The sequence below is a fragment of the Leptodactylus fuscus genome, chromosome 8 (assembly GCF_031893055.1).
Source record: "Leptodactylus fuscus isolate aLepFus1 chromosome 8, aLepFus1.hap2, whole genome shotgun sequence".
NCBI lineage: Eukaryota > Metazoa > Chordata > Amphibia > Anura > Leptodactylidae > Leptodactylus > Leptodactylus fuscus.
In genome coordinates this window covers 74877126-74897789 of record NC_134272.1, presented here as the reverse complement: position 1 = coordinate 74897789, position 20664 = coordinate 74877126, and the positions used below count along the sequence as shown (strand labels likewise).

Here is a 20664-nt window from a genome sequence, read left to right as displayed (position 1 = left end):
GAGATGTCTGTTGCCCAACATCACCATGAAAGCAGTCTGATTGCTTACTGGTGGCTACTGGTTTCCTGACCACCTCTCATACAGTGCTGCTAATGCAAAGGGTCCCAGTGTTATGTGATGTCGGAATTCCTCTTCATTTTCCACCGCCGTATATATTCGCCCATGGTCTAGCTGCGATGGGATGCTGATGACCACTGAGGCCCAATCACAGGTCTCAATGACGACCCCTGCGTCATGTGACAAAGTTGAAGGCTGGAGACGCCTGAAGAGGATGCTGGAGGCAGATGGTTGCAATAAGGTGAATGTAAGTGGTTATTTCAATCACCTCCCTTGGGCCACTACTTATTATACCCTGGAGTTTCAGGAGACCTCAGCATATAATAATAGCACCAAAATGATCCAACGGGCTGAACCTCACAAATATTTGCCAAAATGATTCTTCCAGAACATATTATACTGTGAAGGGACCACTGTAGATTATATTAGGCTGTATTCACACTGAGTAACGCTGGCGTTTTTTGTGCTTATTTTTGCACATTGCGCCGCGTTAACACAGCATAGCGCCGCGTTAACGCCGCATATACGCCGCGTTAACGCCGGGCAACGCCACCGCAAAATAGCACGGCGTTAACGCGGCGTACACGCGGTGTTAATGCGGCTCTAAGCGGTGTTAACGCGGCGCTATGTGCAAAAATAAGCACAAAAAACGCCAGCGTTACTCAGTGTGAATACAGCCTTATACTGTGTGGTGGTAACTGTGGAGTATATTATACTGTGTGTGTTAGGAAGGGGGGCACTGTGGGGCATAATATACTGTGTGGAGACACTTTATAGCATATTATACTGCAAGGGGCCACTGGTGAGCATTTTATACTGTGAGGGGGCCAGTGAAGCATAGTATACTATGTGAAGGCCATTGTGGAGCATAATATACTGTGTGGGGTCACAGTGGAACATTATATTATGTGGGGCCACTGCAGAGCATATCATACTGTGTGGGTAGCACTGTACATTATATTTTACTGTGTGGGAGCAACTGTGGAGTATATTATACTGTGTGTGTGGGCTGCCACTGTGGGGCATAATATAATGTGTGAAGACACGTTAGAGCTTATTATACTGTGTAGGGGCCTCTGTTTAGCATATTGTACTGTGATGGGGCCACTATGAAGAATATTATACTGTGTGGAGACACTGTGTAGCATATTATACTCTGTGAGGGTCACTATGGGACATAATATACTGTTTAGAGTCAATTTATGGTATACTATACTGCGGAGGCCCCTGGTGTGCATATAATAGTGTGAGTGGCCACTGTGGGGCATATTATACTGCAGGGGTAGGCAACCTTTTCTGTTCGGCGTGCCGATTTAAATTAAAAAATCAAAGATGAGGCCCTCGGAGTGCCGGGCAATAATTGTAAAGCTGACGACACCTACACTAAAGTCATATAGCACAGGGGTGCTGTCATACTGTGATCCAAGCCACATGCGCTTACCACTATTTGCCTGGATACACATGTTCTTTTCCTTTAGAAGCAATGTAAGTACATGCGTAACCCACAATTAGTGGTAATGTATGTGACTGGGAGCAGAGTAAGGTCATACCTGTAAAGAGCTGACACACAATGTACCTGTATGCTCCATCCAGTCCTTGGCCGCTAGTAACTTCAGTTTTCTGTAAGGGAGCGTTCACACTACCGCCGGTGTCCGATAGCTAGTCTGCTAATGTCTGTTCAAAATCTTGTGCGGATATTAGTATCGGACACTAGCTGTGTCTGTGACATTTTGCATTGATATAAATGGAGATTGGGTGCGTTCTTTTACAGTTCGTGTCTGTCCTTAACTGTCCGTTCTCAAAGATGTCCGACTTTTCAAGCGGACAGTAAAACCAGACATGTAGGTTTTTCTGTCCGCTTGAAAATTCGGACATCTTTGGGAACGGACACTTAAGGACACCCACGAACAGTAAACGAACGCACCCGGTGTCCCTTTAAATCAATGCAAAATGTCACAGACACAGCTAGTGTCCGCTGCTAATGGCCGCACAAGATTTTGAACAGACATTAGCAGCGGACACTAGCTGTCGGACACCGACGGTAGTGTGAACGCTCCCTAAGTGAAACGCAGATTAATTTGTCACTTTTAGTTCCTGGCGGTGCAGTAACAGCAAAACCCCAGCCAGGAATTAATGGGTGTCACACTTACAACAAAGTGAATGCACTGGTGCCCAGGAACTGGATTTGGCTATAATTGCATCTAGTTACAGTGTCACCATCCAATAGAATCACACTAAGGCTGAGGCCCCGCATTACAAAAATGCAGCTTTTTTTATTGCAGATTTTGCATTCTGCGTTTTTTTTTTCTGTCAAAGCCAAGAATGGCTAGAAAACTAATGGGAAATATATAGGAAGCTTCTTATATGTCTCCCTCCTGCTCAATCCACTCCTGGCTTTGGCTAAAAAAAACCCCAGCAAAATCTGCAACGAAAAAAAGCTGTTTCTGCAACGTGGGGCTTTAGCCTAAGGCCCCCACATTGTTGGAACTCAGCTTTTTTGTTACATATTTTGCTGTGTTTTTCTGAGCCTAAGCCAGGAGTGGATTGAACAGAAGGGAAACGTATAAGAAGCTCCCTATATTTTCCCATTTCTTCTGTAGTCATTTTTAGCTTTGGTTGAAATAAACCGCATCAAAATCTGCAACAAAAATGCTGCATTTCTGCAACGTGGGGCCTCAGCCTTACGCCTCCTGCATACAAGTGGCACGCATGTGGTTTTCACTGACCTATACATTAAAAATTAATTGACAGGGCCACAAATGCAGACAGATATAGGGGATGTATAGGACAGATATAGGACCTGCTCAATAATTTTCAGCTCTTCAATTTGGCCCAGATACACAGCCACAAAAAGAATGGCTGTATATATGGGTCAATGGGTCAATTGAAATATATAGGTCTGTACTTTTATCCACAGTTGGTCATGTGCATTGCAGGTTACAACTCCATGTGCCTCATATTAATAGCAGTTAACCCCATCATGTCCCTCACATTAACCCCCTGTGTGCTTTACATAAGGGACACTGATATGTGAGACATATGGAGGTAATAAGTGAATATTTTCATTATATAGGTCCTTCATTAGTACCCCCATATGTCTCACACATCAGTAACCCTTATATGAGCCACACAGGGGTTAATGTGAGGGACATGATGGGGTTAACTGCTATTAATGTGAGGCACATGGAGCTACTAAAACTAAATGAATAACCCCAAATGCCTGACATTAATGAGAATAGTTAGTAACACACACGTACCTGGTGTTTTTACTTTCACTTTGCTTCTCCTCCTCAGGGCTGCAGACGGCAGGAGCTCCTCCTCACATGTAGCAGCAGGTCCAGGGAGCCCTTATCCCGTGCAGTGAGAGGCTCACCTCTGATTGGTGGCAGGGAGAGAAGGGGGCGTGTCCTACACCGCAGCTCTACCAGAGCACTGAAGGGACGCTCTCTCTCGCATGAAAGTTGCGGGCTGGCTGCTGTGCCAGCAAAATATGCCTTGCGTGCCAGTCTTGGCACGCGTGCCAGGGGTTGCCGACCCCTGTTATACTGTGTGTGAGCCACTGTGGAGCATATTATACTGTGTGAGGGTCACTATGGGATATAATATACTGTTTAGAGACAATTTATGCTATACTATACTGTGGAGGCCCCTGGTGTGCATATAATAGTGTGAGGGGTCCACTGTGGAGCATATTATACTGTGTGTGAGCCACTGTGTAGCATAATGTACTATGTAGGGCCACTGTGGAACATTATACTGTGTGAGGCCACTGCAGAGAATATCATACTGTGTAAAGACACTATATAGCATATTATACTGTGTCTGCCTCATGGGGTCACAGTGGAGCATATTATACCGTGTATGGAGTCACTTTGGAGCATATTATACTGTGGGGAGTGATCTATTGAGCCCCTTTACTATTTATATCACACGCCATATGTTTTATAGCAGTTGTACACTATTATTATCACAGGCTGTAATTACGTTGCAAGGTCATTATAAAACAGATCCTGTGCAATGTAAATTTTAAGAGGACACAGCGCGCACGCCAGAGTACCTTCAACCAACTGATCAGCAGGGGTCTCTGGTCAGTACCCTGTTTACATGCTGGTTTCTGTGGTGCTCACCCACCATATTCTTATTAACCGCAGTTGTGGCCACTATAGTTATATCCCCTTCATGTATATAAGATACCACAGCAGCATCCGTAACCATTGCTATCAAGTATACACTGTAGAGAGGAGGTAGGGTACCCTGGTCAAAGTTTTCCCGGGGGACCATAAGACTTTAGTTACTCCACTGATCATCTTGTATCCTTAGTCTTCAGAACATTTAATGATGATAGAACAGGTGAGGCTGGATGAACAGTTGTCCATTTACCGCCGTAGTGTGTACGAGCTCCTACTTTACATATCAGCATTTACACAACAAAATGTGTCTTCACAAAGCCTTAGCGCAGAATAATACCATGCTTTGTGTGTTATAGGAAGGGAAAGCGAGATATCCCAGCTAGTAGAACATAGCAGCCACTGAATAGGTGGATAGTCCGTAATATAAGAGATTCAGCTCAATGCAAACTTGTGCTTAGAAGAGCAAATTTAGCACAAATTCGTCCGGCACAAATAGCGGACTGGTATCAGAACTCATAGGTGCATTAGTAATATATTGGACACCTACTTCATGGATGTTTCTTGCTCATATAGCACCAAGATATTCCATAGCATTTCGCAGACAATGCTACACAGTTCCCCTCTGTACACCACCCAACCATCTTGGAGTCAGCAGGACAGCCCTGGATTTTAGGGTGCAGTCTTGCTGTCTGGGTGATGGGCACATGTTCCAACTTCAACTCAATCTGTCCTCCAGGGCCCAGAGGGTTACACTGTATTGAGTGGGGGTACTAAAGGAGCATTATTGTGTGTAGGGACACAACTTTATACTGTGGGGGGCATAAAAGGGCATTATACTGTATGGGCGGCCCTAAGCCAATATTATACTGTGTGGAGGTAGTTGCTTCTTCCCACCTCACCTGGGTCCTAGATATCTTCAGGGTCTACCAATATTTCTAAGGTCTCTGGTTAATTATATATCTAAAGCAAATTCCAAGTGGGCGACCGCAGTATAATATGACATTGTTGAGGTGCTTTTTATCCAACAGTTTCTAGGATGGCCGACATGCTGAATACAGTAGCACAGCATTTGGCATAAATATTACAAAGATATATTTTGCATAAAAATGTCAGCTTCCTGTGCCATCTCTTCCTGTGACCTTCCCAGTTTCCTTGTCTGCACAATCTCTTCCATAAGGTCCTTTGAGGACATGGGTCATTTCAGTGATGCAACAGCTGCAACTGCTGTAATCTATCCTCTAGCCAAGATTAAGGCTCGGATACCTGCAGTGGAACTTATCGTCACTTTTACAAAAAACAACAGGATATAAATGCATTGCAAACAAATAAAGGGCATGACATATATCAGGAACATGGGGAGAAGTGCATAGTCTGCGAGACCATCTCCCTCTGCACCTACAGTACATTGAAGAATCTACTTTTGTGGCATTTTGATTGATGAGCAAATTAACTTTTATCCAATATGAGTCGATGCTGATCTACAAGTCGAGTAGCCTTGTAGTTCAGAGTCTACTCTTCTCCGATCAAACACCATCTCGATGTTGTGGTTTCTCTGTGTTCTGTTATCTATCCTGTGATGCCTGAACCCTGCATTACATAGGCAGCTAGAGACACTACCATCCATGCCTGCAATGTAGTCATCCTTATGTAACCAACCATACGGTAACTGTATATACTTTAGGAGCTGTCTATTTATCAGTAGCAACTAGTGATAGGAGTTTGTGACTCCTCTGTGGAACAGTCCACGTGGTTTCGCCATATAGGAATGTACATTTTTTCCCTATCAGTATGTCTTTGGAATATGGGATGGAAATCCATGCAAACACGGGGAGAACATAGAAACTCCTGCCCTTGGCGGGATTTGAACACCAGGACTCCAGCGCTGCAGTGCTAACCACTGAGCCACCATGTGGCCCCGACCTGGTAGGACTTGTGGACAGTGCAGAATTACATGCAATTCCCAGTACGTCACAATATAATCACGCGACCCAATGGAAGAGAAGGATCCATTGAATTCTAAGATATAACGGAATAACTAAATAAGGTAATACTGGATAAATTATCCATACTTGGGGAATAGGTATCCAATGAAAGAAAAGAGTTAATGGAGTGTTGCTTTACTTTGTTTCCTGAATGGCCCAGAGTTGCCCCCAAGTGTGCCCATGAGCTCTTTCTCCTCCTAGATAAAGTGGAGAGCCATACGCAGCTCTTGGCTTTGGACTGCTGCAGGCGTCTACTGACAGCGCGACATTTGACTCGTAAGTACTTTGTAATTCTTAGCTTCACCAGGAAAGAAAAGCAGCTCCATGCTGGCCCATTAGCAGAAAACAACTCCGCGCAGCGAAACCCTTTACCATCATCTGTTGGCATGGGAACCTGCAGTAAGCTATAAAGTTGTCCCCAAAGCCATTGAATTTTATTTATTGCTTCCTTTTTTGGCATCTTTCTAAACACAACATTATGAATCAAGTAATCGGTTTATGCAGGCAACGATATAAGGCAGTGATCCAAAAAAAAGATGGAAATAAAAAGGATGGAGGAGCCCTGACATAGAGTAAACAGTGAGATCGCCGTTATCCGAGGTAATCGATCGATGGGTCTGAATGGCAGCAGCGGTGTCGGGACAGAGATCTGCAATAGTCACATGAACGTCTGATATTAAGGAATTGTCTGAATCATAGTATCTGAGATGTCACAGCTAGGGTTGAGCGATCGGGATCGGGAAAGATCAGATCCCGATCGGCGATCGAGCAAATTTCATGATCGGGGTCGGCTGGAAAATGATCGAAAATCGGATTTTAAAAACGATCCTGAAATCTCAAGATCGGCTCAACTCTAATCACAACCGTCCTTAAACCTAGCGCTCAGAAAATAACCTCCAGTCCAGCAATAGGATTTACATAGGCCCAAACAAAGGAGAGGTCAGATGTGGCGTCCACAAGACAAGGAAGTCATATGGCCATGCAGGGGCCATGGATTTCTAGTTTATTGTACACATTGATACTTTATTAACCCCTATTTATATTTTTCACTCCCTGTCCCCCAAAAAGACATGACATTTTTTTTTTTATCTTTCATGTTATAAAGTTCTGGGAAACTGGAAAAAAAAACAGAATCAGGCGGAACGGAAAGAAATATCAAGTTGCACCATTTTTTTAGGGTTTTGCTTTTGTGGTATACTCTGCGGTAAAAATGTAAAATAGCACCGTTTCGTCCTATTTTTTGTAGTTTGATGAAGACAAGTCAAAGAAGGAGCCATAGGACAGAATCAGGAGTAGGACAATAAGCACCAGTTCAAAAACACGAGGTCTGAGACAAGAGTCAAAACCAGGAACAAAGACAAGGTCAGGATCAATATAAGCACAATCCAATAGAGGAAATACCTTTGGGTCTGGACTACACTGAAACTTTTTGTACAGTCCTATGAAAAAGTTTGGGCACCCCTATTAATCTTAATCATTTTTAGTTCTAAATATTTTGGTATTTGCAACAGCCATTTCAGTTTGATATATCTAATAACTGATGGACACAGTAATATTTCAGGATTGAAATGAGGTTTATTGTACTAACAGAAAATGTGCAATATGCATTAAACCAAAATTTGACCGGTGCAAAAGTATGGGCACCTCAACAGAAAAGTGACATTAATATTTAGTAGATCCTCCTTTTGCAAAGATAACAGCCTCTAGTCGCCTCCTGTAGCTTTTAATCAGTTCCTGGATCCTGGATAAAGGTATTTTGGACAAACAATTCAAGTTCAGTTAAGTTAGATGGTCGCCGAGCATGGACAGCCCGCTTCAAATCATCCCACAGATGTTCAATGATATTCAGGTCTGGGGACTGGGATGGCCATTCCAGAACATTGTAATTGTTCCTCTGCATGAATTCCTGAGGATTTGGAGCGGTGTTTTGGATCATTGTCTTGCTGAAATATCCATCCCCGGCGTAACTTCAACTTCGTCACTGATTCTTGAACATTATTCTCAAGAATCTGCTGATACTGAGTGGAATCCATGCGACCCTCAACTTTAACAAGATTCCCGATGCCGGCATTGGCCACACAGCCCCAAAGCATGATGGAACCTCCACCAAATTTTACAGTGGGTAGCATGTGTTTTTCTTGGAATGCTGTTTCTTTTTGGACGCCATGCATAACGCCTTTTTTTATAACCAAACAACTCAATTTTTGTTTCCAAAATGAAGCTGCCTTGTCCAAATGTGCTTTTTCATACCTCAGGCAACTCTATTTGTGGCGTACGTGCAGAAACGGCTTCTTTCTCATCACTCTCCCATACAGCTTCTATTTGTGCAAAGTGCGCTGTATAGTTGACCGATGCACAGTGACACCATCTGCAGCAAGATGATGCTGCAGCTCTTTGGAGGTGGTCTGTGGATTGTCCTTGACTGTTCTCACCATTCTTCTTCTCTGCCTTTCTGATATTTTTCTTGGCCTGCCACTTCTGGGCTTAACAAGAACTGTCCCTGTGGTCTTCCATTTCCTTACTATGGTCCTCACAGTGGAAACTGACAGGTTAAATCTCTGAGACAACTTTTTGTATCCTTCCCCTGAACAACTATGTTGAACAATCTTTGTTTTCAGATCATTTGAGAGTTGTTTTGAGTAGCCCATGATGCCACTCTTCAGAGGAGATTCAAATAGGAGAACAACTTGCAATTGGCCACCTTAAATACCTTTTCTTATGATTGGATACATCTGGTTATGAAGGTCAAAGCTCACTGAGGTTACAAAACCAATTTTGTGCTTCAGTAAGTCAGTAAAAAGTAGTTAGGGGAATTCAAATCAATAAAATGATAAGGGTGCCCATACTTTCGCACCGGTCAAATTTTGGTTTAATGCATATTGCACATTTTCTGTTAGTACAATAAACCTCATTTCAATCCTGAAATATTACTGTGTCCATCAGTTATTAGATATATCAAACTGAAATGGCTGTTGCAAACACCAAAATATTTAGAACAAAAAATGATTAAGATTAATAGGGGTGCCCAAACTTTTTCATAGGACTGTAGCTCTAACCTCTACCTAGACCCATTGTCTGTTTCATAGTTAGAAGCCATATAACCACGTGACAGCACCTCGCACCCACCAAGCTGTCCGGCTACCGCTGCTAGAAAATATTTTCCGACGTATCCAGTCCACTTGAAAGGATTACGTGAAATTCCAAAGCTGCAGGAATGAAACTTTTGTTTCCCTTAGTTACAACTGGAAAACATTTTTTGACATGTTTGGCCCAGAAAGGTGGGTCTTCTATTATTTACTGAAATTGTATGGCTGATACCTGCAATGTAGATGTGTTCTTAAGAAACACTGTAATTCTCTGACAACGGGAACTCTTGTTTAAAGTGCTTGACAAAACAGATTTGCTGAACATTTTGTTCCAGCGAAGGTTCAGGAGAGAATAGCCGCTAAATTGTGATGTTTGATTCATATCACTGACATGCAAAAAGGTGACATTTTGCAAAATTCCGGATTTCTGAACGTGTATCGAATATAAATGAGACCTAAACTTTACTTAACCCACTCACCCCAATTATAATCCACCACAGAGGGATCTGCCAGGCACCGCCGCAGCATGGTGATGAGTAGATGCCCTCTCCGCAGGATCTGTGAGCAGCTAAGTGAGCAAATCCAATTATCTCTCACTCCCCTGTACTGTGTCTTTCCTGGCATACAATATCCTCATGGCAGAGGAAACTCGTTCTACAATTATACATAACAAGTCTGTTTTTTCCCTTTAGAAACAGCGCCCTTTATGCCTGCTGGCTCTGCCTGGTATTGCAAGTCCTAGTCACTTCACTTAAAGAACTTAGCTGCAATACTAGAACAGTCCATGCAAGAGACGCCCTGTTTTTTGGGGAAGAAAGCCGACCTTCTGTTTCAAATCTCAGAGAACTGTAGTGGAAAAAAGTGTTCAGAAAAATCTGATCATATGTAGAGGAAATATGTTTAGTGCCTTTCTATTTTTTCTTGTGGATGTTTGGATTGTATTCGCATATGGCCAGCAAATCCAAGGTCACCCCAGATGGAAATGTTGGATGCCATAAACTGGATGAATTGCCATAATTTTCTGATCTATGGGCACATCTCCGGCCCTATCAACTAGGCGGATTGAAAAGCTCTGCTGCAATGTTATTTGCAGAAGAAAACTGTAGTGTACCACCAGATATACTGTACATGAAAGGCTTCTTGTGTCTGTTGAAACTCATGATATAAGGGTATATAGAATTTTTTCATCCATTTGCATATGAATCTAATATAAAAAAAAATGTTGCATGGTCTATCTTTATTTCTACGGGAGGAAAGTTTTGTGCATAAGGTACCCAATGGGCTTCATACTGCAGCAGCAAACAATATATATGTTAACTCTTATCTATGCACTGTTTGGATTATTGTATACAGTATATCTACACTAAATGGCCACTTATTTACGGACATCACCCGTATAAAGATTGGAATTTTCTGTATGGAAATTAGACATGTCAAAGTTTCCATAAATCACTTTAAGGCTGCTTTCACACGGAGTAACGCTCCGTTCATTCTGAAACACGTGTCAGAGTGAGGCGCTTCAAAACAAATCCCATTGACTTCAATAGGTGCTGTCTTACGCGCACTACACATTGAAATCAATGGGTTATAAAGCCTCCCATTGATTTCAATGTGTAGTGCGCAAGACAGCACCCATTGAAGTCAATGGGATCTGTTTTGAGTGGAACGTTACTCCGTGTGAAAGGTTGAACAACTTTGGCATGAACCACACTTTAAAATGGCTTAAAACATAGTGTATGATACTGTCAGGACTCCAAGAACTGGTTCCTAGGACCATATATATCTACCAGGTGACATTATTATGCCTTCAGATCCCAGACTGTCATGGGTTGAGGCCCAGGGAAGGTGACAAAAGTAAAAAAAAAAAAAAAAAAGCATTCATACTCCCCGTCCATTACCACTTTTGGGTACAATGGCAGTTAGACTAAGTATGTACCAGAATCCTGGTGTAATTTGCGCCATAAATGCTTTACATCTACGGCTTTAGATACTATCTAACAGTCTGTGGGCCTCACATGGCTTGTGGGCGGGGTTTGTTGAAAACGGGGAGGTGGCTTAATATGCTAATGTATGAGGCAGAAACTGTGACAACAATTTGGATGTTGCATCAAAATTTCACTTATTGCATAAAATTTTTGCACCAAAATTTTGTTAGTAATTTAGTCATCTAATAAGTGTTGTAAAGTTAGACTAGATGCTGTAAAAGTTCGGCAGATTATCAAAGAAAATCAGACGCTGTGGAAAACCTGGTGCAGTGTAAGACTATCGAGTCTAAGTGTGTTACACAGGTTTAGTTTATCGGACCTCTTATGTTTTACAGGAACACGGGGGCAGATTCGTTACATTTATTAAGACCCCGGCTGGTGCAGGGAACAAGAGATTTATGAAGAGTTTTCACCAGAAAACCGGAATGAGTTATAATGAATATATCAGGCCAAAACGTCCCCGGCCCGCCTCGCCCGCTCTGCCCACATTCACTCAATATGGAATATGGGGATTGTTGTACATATTTAGCACAAGGATGGTCCCAGCACCAAATATGAGCCATAATATCATGGCCAGAATACTGGCGTATAGGCATTGATAAATCTGATATGGCGAAGATCCTTAAATCTCCAAGGCCTAAGATTATCTAGCACAGCTTGTCGAAGGGAACTTGCTAAAAGAGTTTACAAACTTTTATTATTGTTTGTGTCGGTGGACAAAGGTGACAAAGTAAAAAGTAGTAATTGTAACCGGAGCAAAGATGCAAAGATCCCCAGGTAATTGTACACTGGCGGACCGGCGATGTATAACTGGCTGAGCCGCCATAATGACTTTGTTGTGGAGTTAATCTCTTGAGACTGTCTCATAGGATACAAACAATTAGTTTAGCCAAGTGTCTGACTGGTTAACTCTTTCAGGTATGGCAGAGACGAGGTGCAAACTAATCCAATTGTAGAGATTTCATAGCTGTAATTAAGAGCAACATTAAATCTTAATGGTATGTGATGTATACATGATCTATAAGGGATGTGCAGTCACAATCGCTACTCTCTAAATCTGCCATAGTAATTACCCTTTAGTCCTCCAACAACAGCCATTAGGAGTATATATGTCAGACAGGTGGGCCTTAATTTAAGTTTTTGTAAGAAAACATGCTAGTAGATAATAAAATTGGTGGTTTAAGTGGCCACCCAGGGCCAGAGGTTCACAGGGGTCCAGGGCCATCTATACCACCCTCAAATGTAAACTGACTCCGTCAGAAGTGGCTTTTATGCTTTGGAAGGCTGAACTAACAGTACCAGGAGATGGCTTTCTGGAGTTGGCCTTCAAGAGATGCCAAGGAGATCACATTTGGAAGCTCGGCTGCGAGAAGAAAGAAGCTTCAGAAAGAGAAGGGATGTTGAGGGGTCTCTGCTGCTTTGAGGGTACTACTTGAAGGGTGTAGCATGAATGTATATTGTGCAGTTTTGGGACATTGTATGGTATATGCCATTATAGAATATGGGGTGATTAGGGGGAATCATTTATATTATTTTATAGACAGCACTTTAAGGCCACTATATTTGTTGCAATAAAAAACAAAAGATGGCAAGAAATCTGCAATAAAAAATATACCATATATACCACATGGTGAGCATGGTTCCTGTACTGTATTGTAACGGGCTGCTCCAGTTGCCGTTCTCTCTTTGGTTTCGCACTAAATCACACCTGTCTTTCCAGAGCTGCTGTGTGTACCTTTTTTTGCTGAACCTGGTTCAGCCCATAGGCCTTAACTACGGTAGGTATTAGCTAGGCCCTGACTCTGTATCTAGGTATTAGCTTGGCCCTGACTCTGTATCTAGGTATTAGCTAGGCCCTGACTCTGTACCTAGGTATTAGCTAGGCCCTGACTCTGTATCTAGGTATTAGCTAGGCCCTGACTCTGTACCTAGGTATTAGCTAGGCCCTGACTCTGTATCTAGGTATTAGCTAGGCCCTGACTCTGTATCTAGGTATTAGCTTGGCCCTGACTCTGTATCTTTGTATCCGCTGGGCCCTGACTCTGTATCTAGGTATTAGCTAGGCCTTGACTCTGTATCTAGGTATTACCTAGGCCCTGACTCTGTATCTAGGTATTAGCTAGGCCTTGACTCTGTATCTAGGTATTACCTAGGCCCTGACTCTGTATCTTTGTATCCGCTGGGCCCTGACTCTGTACCTAGGTATTAGTTAGGCCCTGACTCTGTACCTAGGTATTAGCTAGGCCCTGACTCTGTATCTAGGTATTAGCTAGGCCCTGACTCTGTATCTTTGTATCCGCTGGGCCCTGACTCTGTACCTAGGTATTAGCTAGGCCCTGACTCTGTACCTAGGTATTAGCTAGGCCCTGACTCTGTACCTAGGTATTAGCTTGGCCCTGACTCTGTATCTAGGTATTAGCTTGGCCCTGACTCTGTATCTAGGTATTAGCTAGGCCCTGACTCTGTATCTAGGTATTAGCTTGGCCCTGACTCTGTATCTAGGTATTACCTAGGCCCTGACTCTGTATCTAGGTATTATCTAGGCCTTGACTCTGTATCTAGGTATTAGCTAGGCCCTGACTCTGTATCTTTGTATCCGCTGGGCCCTGACTCTGTATCTAGGTATTAGCTAGGCCTTGACTCTGTATCTAAGTATTAGTTGGCCCCTGACTCTGTAAAACAATCAGAAAATAATCATGATTTTCTAATATTGAACAATTGGCTGGGATTATGAGATTCTCCCAAGTGTGGCCATTACTTTATCTCACATATATCCAAATAAATTTCTGATTCTCTTTAATAAACCAGTGTGTTATTATTTTCAGTACTTTTGTAAAGCATTGAAAGTGAGATATTTCAATAAGATGGATGAATAAGATGTCTTTATTGCAGAGTGATTTTTTTTTTTTGATGTTTGGCGTCAGACATATCAGTCATTGAAAAGGTTAAAGATTCTGTCTCGCCATAATCTGAGAGCGGCTGCTCAGTTTATCACTTTGCTGGGCCACATCTGCCCTCAATACTGTACATCATCGGCGTCTCTGCAGGAAAGCCAGGGAGCTACAATAAGAATGAAAAATAAGACAGTGCTAAAGTAGGGATTGCAAATCTCACTCCATTTAGGCTCGGTTTGCTGTAGATGTAATTGTAGAGGCCCCATCAGGATCCTTTGTTGCAAATTCAATCCATTCTCATAGGAAAAATAATGCTGCACGCAGTGCAATTTTTGCCATCAAAGATTGCACACCCCAGCTGAACCTTAAAGACCCCAGTATAAGTGGATTGGGTCAGCTCATGTTTGACACATCGGCGCGTCTTCCCTGCACGGATGTATGGAACAAATCTGTCTCATTTGACCATACCCTTTTGTTGCAAATGACTTAAATGGGGTTTTTGCAGATTTTTCTTGAGGATTTGTGCAAGCAGACAAATGGATGCAAATATTCATTATGTCAATACAATTCAGAAATTCTTGCCGATTAATTATGGATTTTCCAATGTTGACTTCAATTGGGGATTTCAAACCCATTGGGTGGAATTTATTAAGAATGGAGTTGCCTACTCCTGTCTTTACCAATTCCCAAATGCACCTGAATTATTAAGAGGCTCCAACCTCTTAATAACCTCTTTCGGTGCGGGAGGTCCCTGAATGCGCGACATGAGATTTACACCAGTCTGAGACTGGTGATAGATTTGTGGTGTAACTCATTCCAGTTTTCTGGTGTGAGTTATAGTAAATTTGGTGGGCTCGCCCCAAGCTCAGAAGAACTGAAGACCATTAGGGCCCCTTCACACGGCGTAAGCGCTCGGCTCATTCCAAGCCGTATAGGCGAGCGTTTCTAAGCACTTCCCATTCACTTCAATGGGAGCGCGCGTAAAGCCGGCTTTACGAGCGCTCCCATTGAAGTGAATGGGAAGTGTTTAGAAGCGCTCATGTCTACGGCGCTTACGCCATGTGAAGGGGCCCTAATGGTCTTCCTTAGGGAAAAAATTTCCACCAGGATTAAAAAGACTCTTGTGTGTGAATGTGAAATTCCTAACAAACAACTGTGTACTTATGAACACTTCAGGATAAAGCCCGAAATCACCCAATGTGAACCCTGCCTTGGCTTGTCTTCAACTGATATGTTGTTGTGACATCGTGGAACTGTATATCAGACCAATGACAAACTCGGCTCTGCTGTAGCAGTTGTACATTTGCTTCTTTCTACACTTGGGATAGATGTACTTTCTGGAGCCAGTCCATTTTCATAAGTGTTGTAAATTGAAATCAGGTTAATAGTTCTAAGAAATTACATTAATATATCAATTAGTAAGTATCTTTACTCCCTTGAGTGCAAAATTACAGCCATTGTGTGAGAAAGACCATATGAGATGCAGAACACTCGGGGATGCGTTCATCTCTTCCGCTTCCTTATAATAGTAATGGGCCTGCTTTCTTAATCCGCTTGCTGTGAGTGCAGGCAGGGTGTGTCTCGCTCTTCTCTAGCCTGAGCAGTAATTAGGATGGTGCCTAGCTTCCCGAGCTTCTGTCTTAAGCAAATCAACATAATAAACATCTATGGCTTGCCCGGCCCAGATCCTTTGTTACCATGAGCTGTTTGCCGCTCACACGGTGAGATACAATCTGGAATCACGGCTTGAATTATTATGGAGAAATTAGAAGAATTAGCTCACTGACTGAAGATTCAGTTTAGAAGAAGTGCAAGAAATGTGCCCCCATGTTCAAGAGTTAGAGACGACATCCAGATGATCAGTCATAGGAATCACGCAAGTCTCATGCACATGAATGTTGTAAAAATTGTATTTTTATTTTCATCTGTGCATTAACAATGTATCAATTTCACTTTTTGCTTTTTAACCCAACCCAACATGAGCCATGAGGCCTAATATCACATATAGGTATGATGTGGTTAGTTTAGGTCAGTGGTTCCGAAAGTTTCTAAATATGGGACTACCTTTCCGGTAAGATTTTTGTTGGAAACCCCATTCTACTGTACTTAGTCCCACTCTGAGAACGGTAGGTATATTTGTCCTCTGTAATGCTTTTCAGCTGTATAGTGCCTCTGCCTCTGCTCTGCTTCTTCCTTCACACATGCTTGTTACACACAGCTCGGCTACTTCCATGATTCCCCCAAACACCCACAACTCTGCTACTTTCACATTTCCTTTCGGCATGGAGCTTTATTCCTACATACAGCTCAAATAGCTTTGTTACCTTCACTTCCCCCACACCCACTGAGCTCCGTAGCATGCAACATTTCCCCGACACACTCAGCCTGTTATGTTCACATTTCGCCCACATACTAAGATCTTCTACATCCACATTTGCAACCTCAAACTCAACCCTGCTACTTCCACACTTCTCCCTACAGTTAGCACTGCTATCTCTATGCAGCCCCACACAACTTCTTCTATACACCAGTCTTTAACCCTTCTGCAAAATAGAAGAGAAATTTCTCAACTTTCCTCACGATTTCCCCCATAGGTCTTTACATGTCCACCCCAGGGGGTCTTGACCCAAATTTTGAGAAACAATGGTTTAGGTCATTCAGAAATTTATTGCAGGAATATTCCATGTTGTATAGTGACTTGTCTGAAACCAGCCCAAAACTATGATCTGTCTAATAACGTGAACATTAATGTCCTTGTTTTTCTCCTAGAATTTTGCTATGCATCAAGCTAGATGGTAAATAAGGGGAGCAGGATGAAAAGATGGCGCAGCCAAGGCTTGTACCACCCGGACCTGACAACTTCCAAAATTTTACCAGGGAATCTCTTAAAGCCATTGAGGATCGTATTGCAGAGGAAAAAAAAGCAAAGAATGAAAAGCAAGAGAGCGAGGAATGGATTGCAAAACCAAATAGTGACTTGGAAGCTGGTAAAAAACTGCCATTCATCTATGGGGACATCCCACCAGAAATGGTGTCAGAACCCCTGGAGGATCTTGATCCATACTATGCTAACCAGAAAGTGAGTTTACTCGGGAAGGGTTGGGTATGGTCTGTAGAGATATTTAGACCAAAATATCACATTGAGTGTAACTTTGATATCTATCATTTTGTATATGTGCTATAATATATAGTATTTTAAAGACCCCCATTGCCATTTATGGCATATCCAGCATGTCCATGGCTCTTTTAATTTTTTGCTATGTGTGAGTTATAGAAACAGTCAAAGGTTGGATATGGTGGCTGGCGTCCATCTCACCATGCAGGTCAGTACTTAAGTATTACAGTATTCTACCATTAAAGCAACTTTTTTTCTAATTACCACTTCGGAATAGCCTTAAGAAAGGCTATTCGTCTCCTACCTTTAGATGTGGTCTCCGTCGCGCCGTTCCTTAGAAATACTGGTACTTACTGGTATGCTAATGAGGTCTCGGCAGTAATGAGGGTGTCCTTCTTCTTCATCTGCCTCCTCCCCTTGTCGGTCGTCTTCTTTCTACGTAATGTCTGATGCCTGCGCAGTCGGCTCTGACAGCAAGACCCTGTTAGAGCCAACTGCGCATGCGGCCATATTTCCAAGGCTGCAATTGCGCGCATGCGCAGTACGCTCCTCACATCTTTGCTGAACAGAGTGTACTGCGCATGCTCAGTAAGGTCCGTACAGCCCTCCGACGCCTGGATGAGTTCAGAGGGCTGTACGGACCTTACTGAGCATGCGCAGTACACTCTGTTCGGCGAAGACGTGAGGAGCGTACTGCGCATGAGCGCAATTGCAGCCTTGGAAATATGGCCACCGGCCGGCATGCGCAGTCGGCTCTAACAGGGTCTCGCTGTCAGAGCCGACTGCGCAGGCATCAGACATGACCAAGAAAGACGACAGACAAGGGGAGGAGGCAGATGAAGAAGAAGGAACCCCCCATTGCTGTCGTGACCTCATTAGCATGCCGGTAAGTACCGGTATTTCTAAGGAACGGTGCGACGGAGACCACATCTAAAGGTAGGAGACGAATAGCCTTTCTTAAGGCTATTCCGACGTGGTAATTAGAAAAAAGGTTGCTTTAATGGTAGAATCCCTTTAAGGGTTTCTACATACAGATGTGTCCTTCCTTAGCATTCCTCTTGGCTCAACATATCCCAAGATCAGAAGATCAGCTTTCTTTTAAAAAAGAAAAGTTACCAAACTCTGTGCTAGCCTACTCAGGAGCTGGTTCTATATTATAAAGGCTGTCAATCTGTGAAATAGCCTACCCAGGAGCTGGTTCTGTTCTGTAAGGATTGTAAATCTGTGGAATAGCCTACCCAGGAGCTGGTTCTGTTCTGTAAGGATTGTAAATCTGTGGAATAGCCTAACCAGGAGCTGGTTCTATACTACAAGGACTGTGAATCTGTCAAATGGGCTACCCAGAAGCTGGTCACAGCAGTCATGGCCGACAGATTCAAAAAATGATTAGATGTTTTTTGGGGGGTTTTATAGAGAAAAATAACATTGATGCCTATGGAAATGTATAGGATTTCTTTCCCTTTCCCATCCCCTGAATGAATTTCATGGACATATGTCTTTTTTCAACCATACTAACTATAAAATGTCTTTGGTTTTGAGATTTTTTCTATCAGAAAATACAACAGGAAAGCCACAATCAGAGTCAAATTCCTCGGCATTTCCTTGTCAAGCATAGTAATGTAATATTATGACCTTAATGGACACTTGACTTTTTAGCCATATTTTTTTATTAAATAAAAAGAAATGATATTGATTTCCAGGCTTCAAATATGCATCTGGTGGAATATTAAGATTTGTAGTCTCCGGTGGTTGCACAAGCAAATTAGAAAGTTGTAAATAATGGCGTATAGAAGGTTTATACCTGCTTGTATTAGCCTTCATGCACATGACCATCTCCTGTGGAATAGAGCAAGATAAGCTGGCCAAGCAAAATAGAAAGCCGTTACCCAATCCCTCAGAACAATTTGTCCCTGTCGCACATGCACACTTGGCTTAGTCAACAAACAAACGTGTTCTCAATAGGGAATAAACTTCTGGGAGACATCTTCTTTGGTAGCTACCTTGAGAACAAAGGATCTGGCATGATTGTATACACCTTACCCTTCTTGATAAATGGCCTTCTAAGTAGCTAAGTTAGTGGTGTGCCACGTATTAGGAGTATACATTATGTAGCACCACCTCTAGTCAGTGAGAGTTCCTGTCTATTTAGAAGCTCTTAAAGGTTTCCATAAAGAGTTTTTCCCATTAATATAACCATGGCCAAGTTTGTAGACAATTAAAAGTAAAGCATTTTTGTAACTATGTGTGGAAGATTCTGTAGCGTTATATAGATTTTCTCATACCGTTAGTAGTGACAGTCTCTTGTATTGATCAGTTACCGATAGATATAGCCATAAATGAAAAAACCTTCTATGGTCTCACTTGTCAGAAAACCCAGCCATGATGTCCTTATTATGGTTGGAGTTATCTTCTCATACATGTAGTGTCCTCCTGATAATCATCCATCATGTACTTATTGTGGTCAAGTTATCTTCTCATACATGTAGTGTCTCCTCCTGATAACCAGCCATGATGTCCTTTATTTGGTCAAGTTATCTTCTCATACATATAGTGTCCTCCTTATAACCAGCTTTGATGTCCTTATTGTGGTCAGGTTATCTTCTCATACATGTAGTGTCTTCCTGATAACCAGCCATGATGTCCTTATTGTGGTCAGGTTATCTTCTCATACATGTAGTGTCCTCCTGATAACCAGGCATGATGTCATTATTGTGGTCAGGTTATCTTCTCATACATGTAGTGTCCTCCTGATAACCAGCCATGATGTCCTTTATTTGGTCAAGTTATCTTCTCATACATATAGTGTCCTCCTTATAACCAGCTTTGATGTCCTTATTGTGGTCAGGTTATCTTCTCATACATGTATTGTCTTCCTGATAACCAGCCATGATGTCCTTATTGTGGTCAGGTTATCTTCTCATACATGTAGTGTCCTCCTGATAACCAGGCATGATGTCATTATTGTGGTCAGGTTATCTTCTCATACATGTAGTGTCCTCCTGATAACCAACCATGATGTCCTTATTGTGGTCAGGTTATCTTCTCATACATGTAATGTCCGCCTGATAACCAGCCATGATGTCCTTATTGTGGTCAGGTTATCTTCTCATACATGTAGTGTCCATACTAATAACCAGCCATGATGTCCTTAATTTGGTCAGGTTATCTTCTCATATATGTAGTGTCCTCTTGATAACCAGCCATGATGTCCTTATTGTGGTCAGGTTATCTTCTCATACATGTAGTGTCCTCCTGATAACCAGCCATGATGTGGTTATTGTGGTCGGGTTATCTTCTCATACATGTAGTGTCCTCCTGATAACCAGCAATGATGTCCCTATTGTGGTCGGGTTATCGTCTCATACATGTAGTGTCCATACTAATAACCAGCCATGATGTCCTTATTGTGGTTGCA

At 42.5% G+C, this 20664-nt stretch overlaps 1 protein-coding gene across 1 annotated transcript in view; it reads left to right on the top strand.

Annotated features, from left to right (window-relative positions):
* LOC142216414 (sodium channel protein type 2 subunit alpha-like) overlaps positions 1–20664 on the top strand; it is a 100921-nt gene that overhangs the window by 12971 nt on the left and 67286 nt on the right. The window contains exon 2 of the mRNA XM_075284221.1: positions 16904–17213. Within this exon, the coding sequence (XP_075140322.1) occupies positions 16956–17213 (258 nt within the window). The 5' untranslated portion in view covers positions 16904–16955. The remainder of the gene's footprint in view (positions 1–16903; positions 17214–20664) is intronic.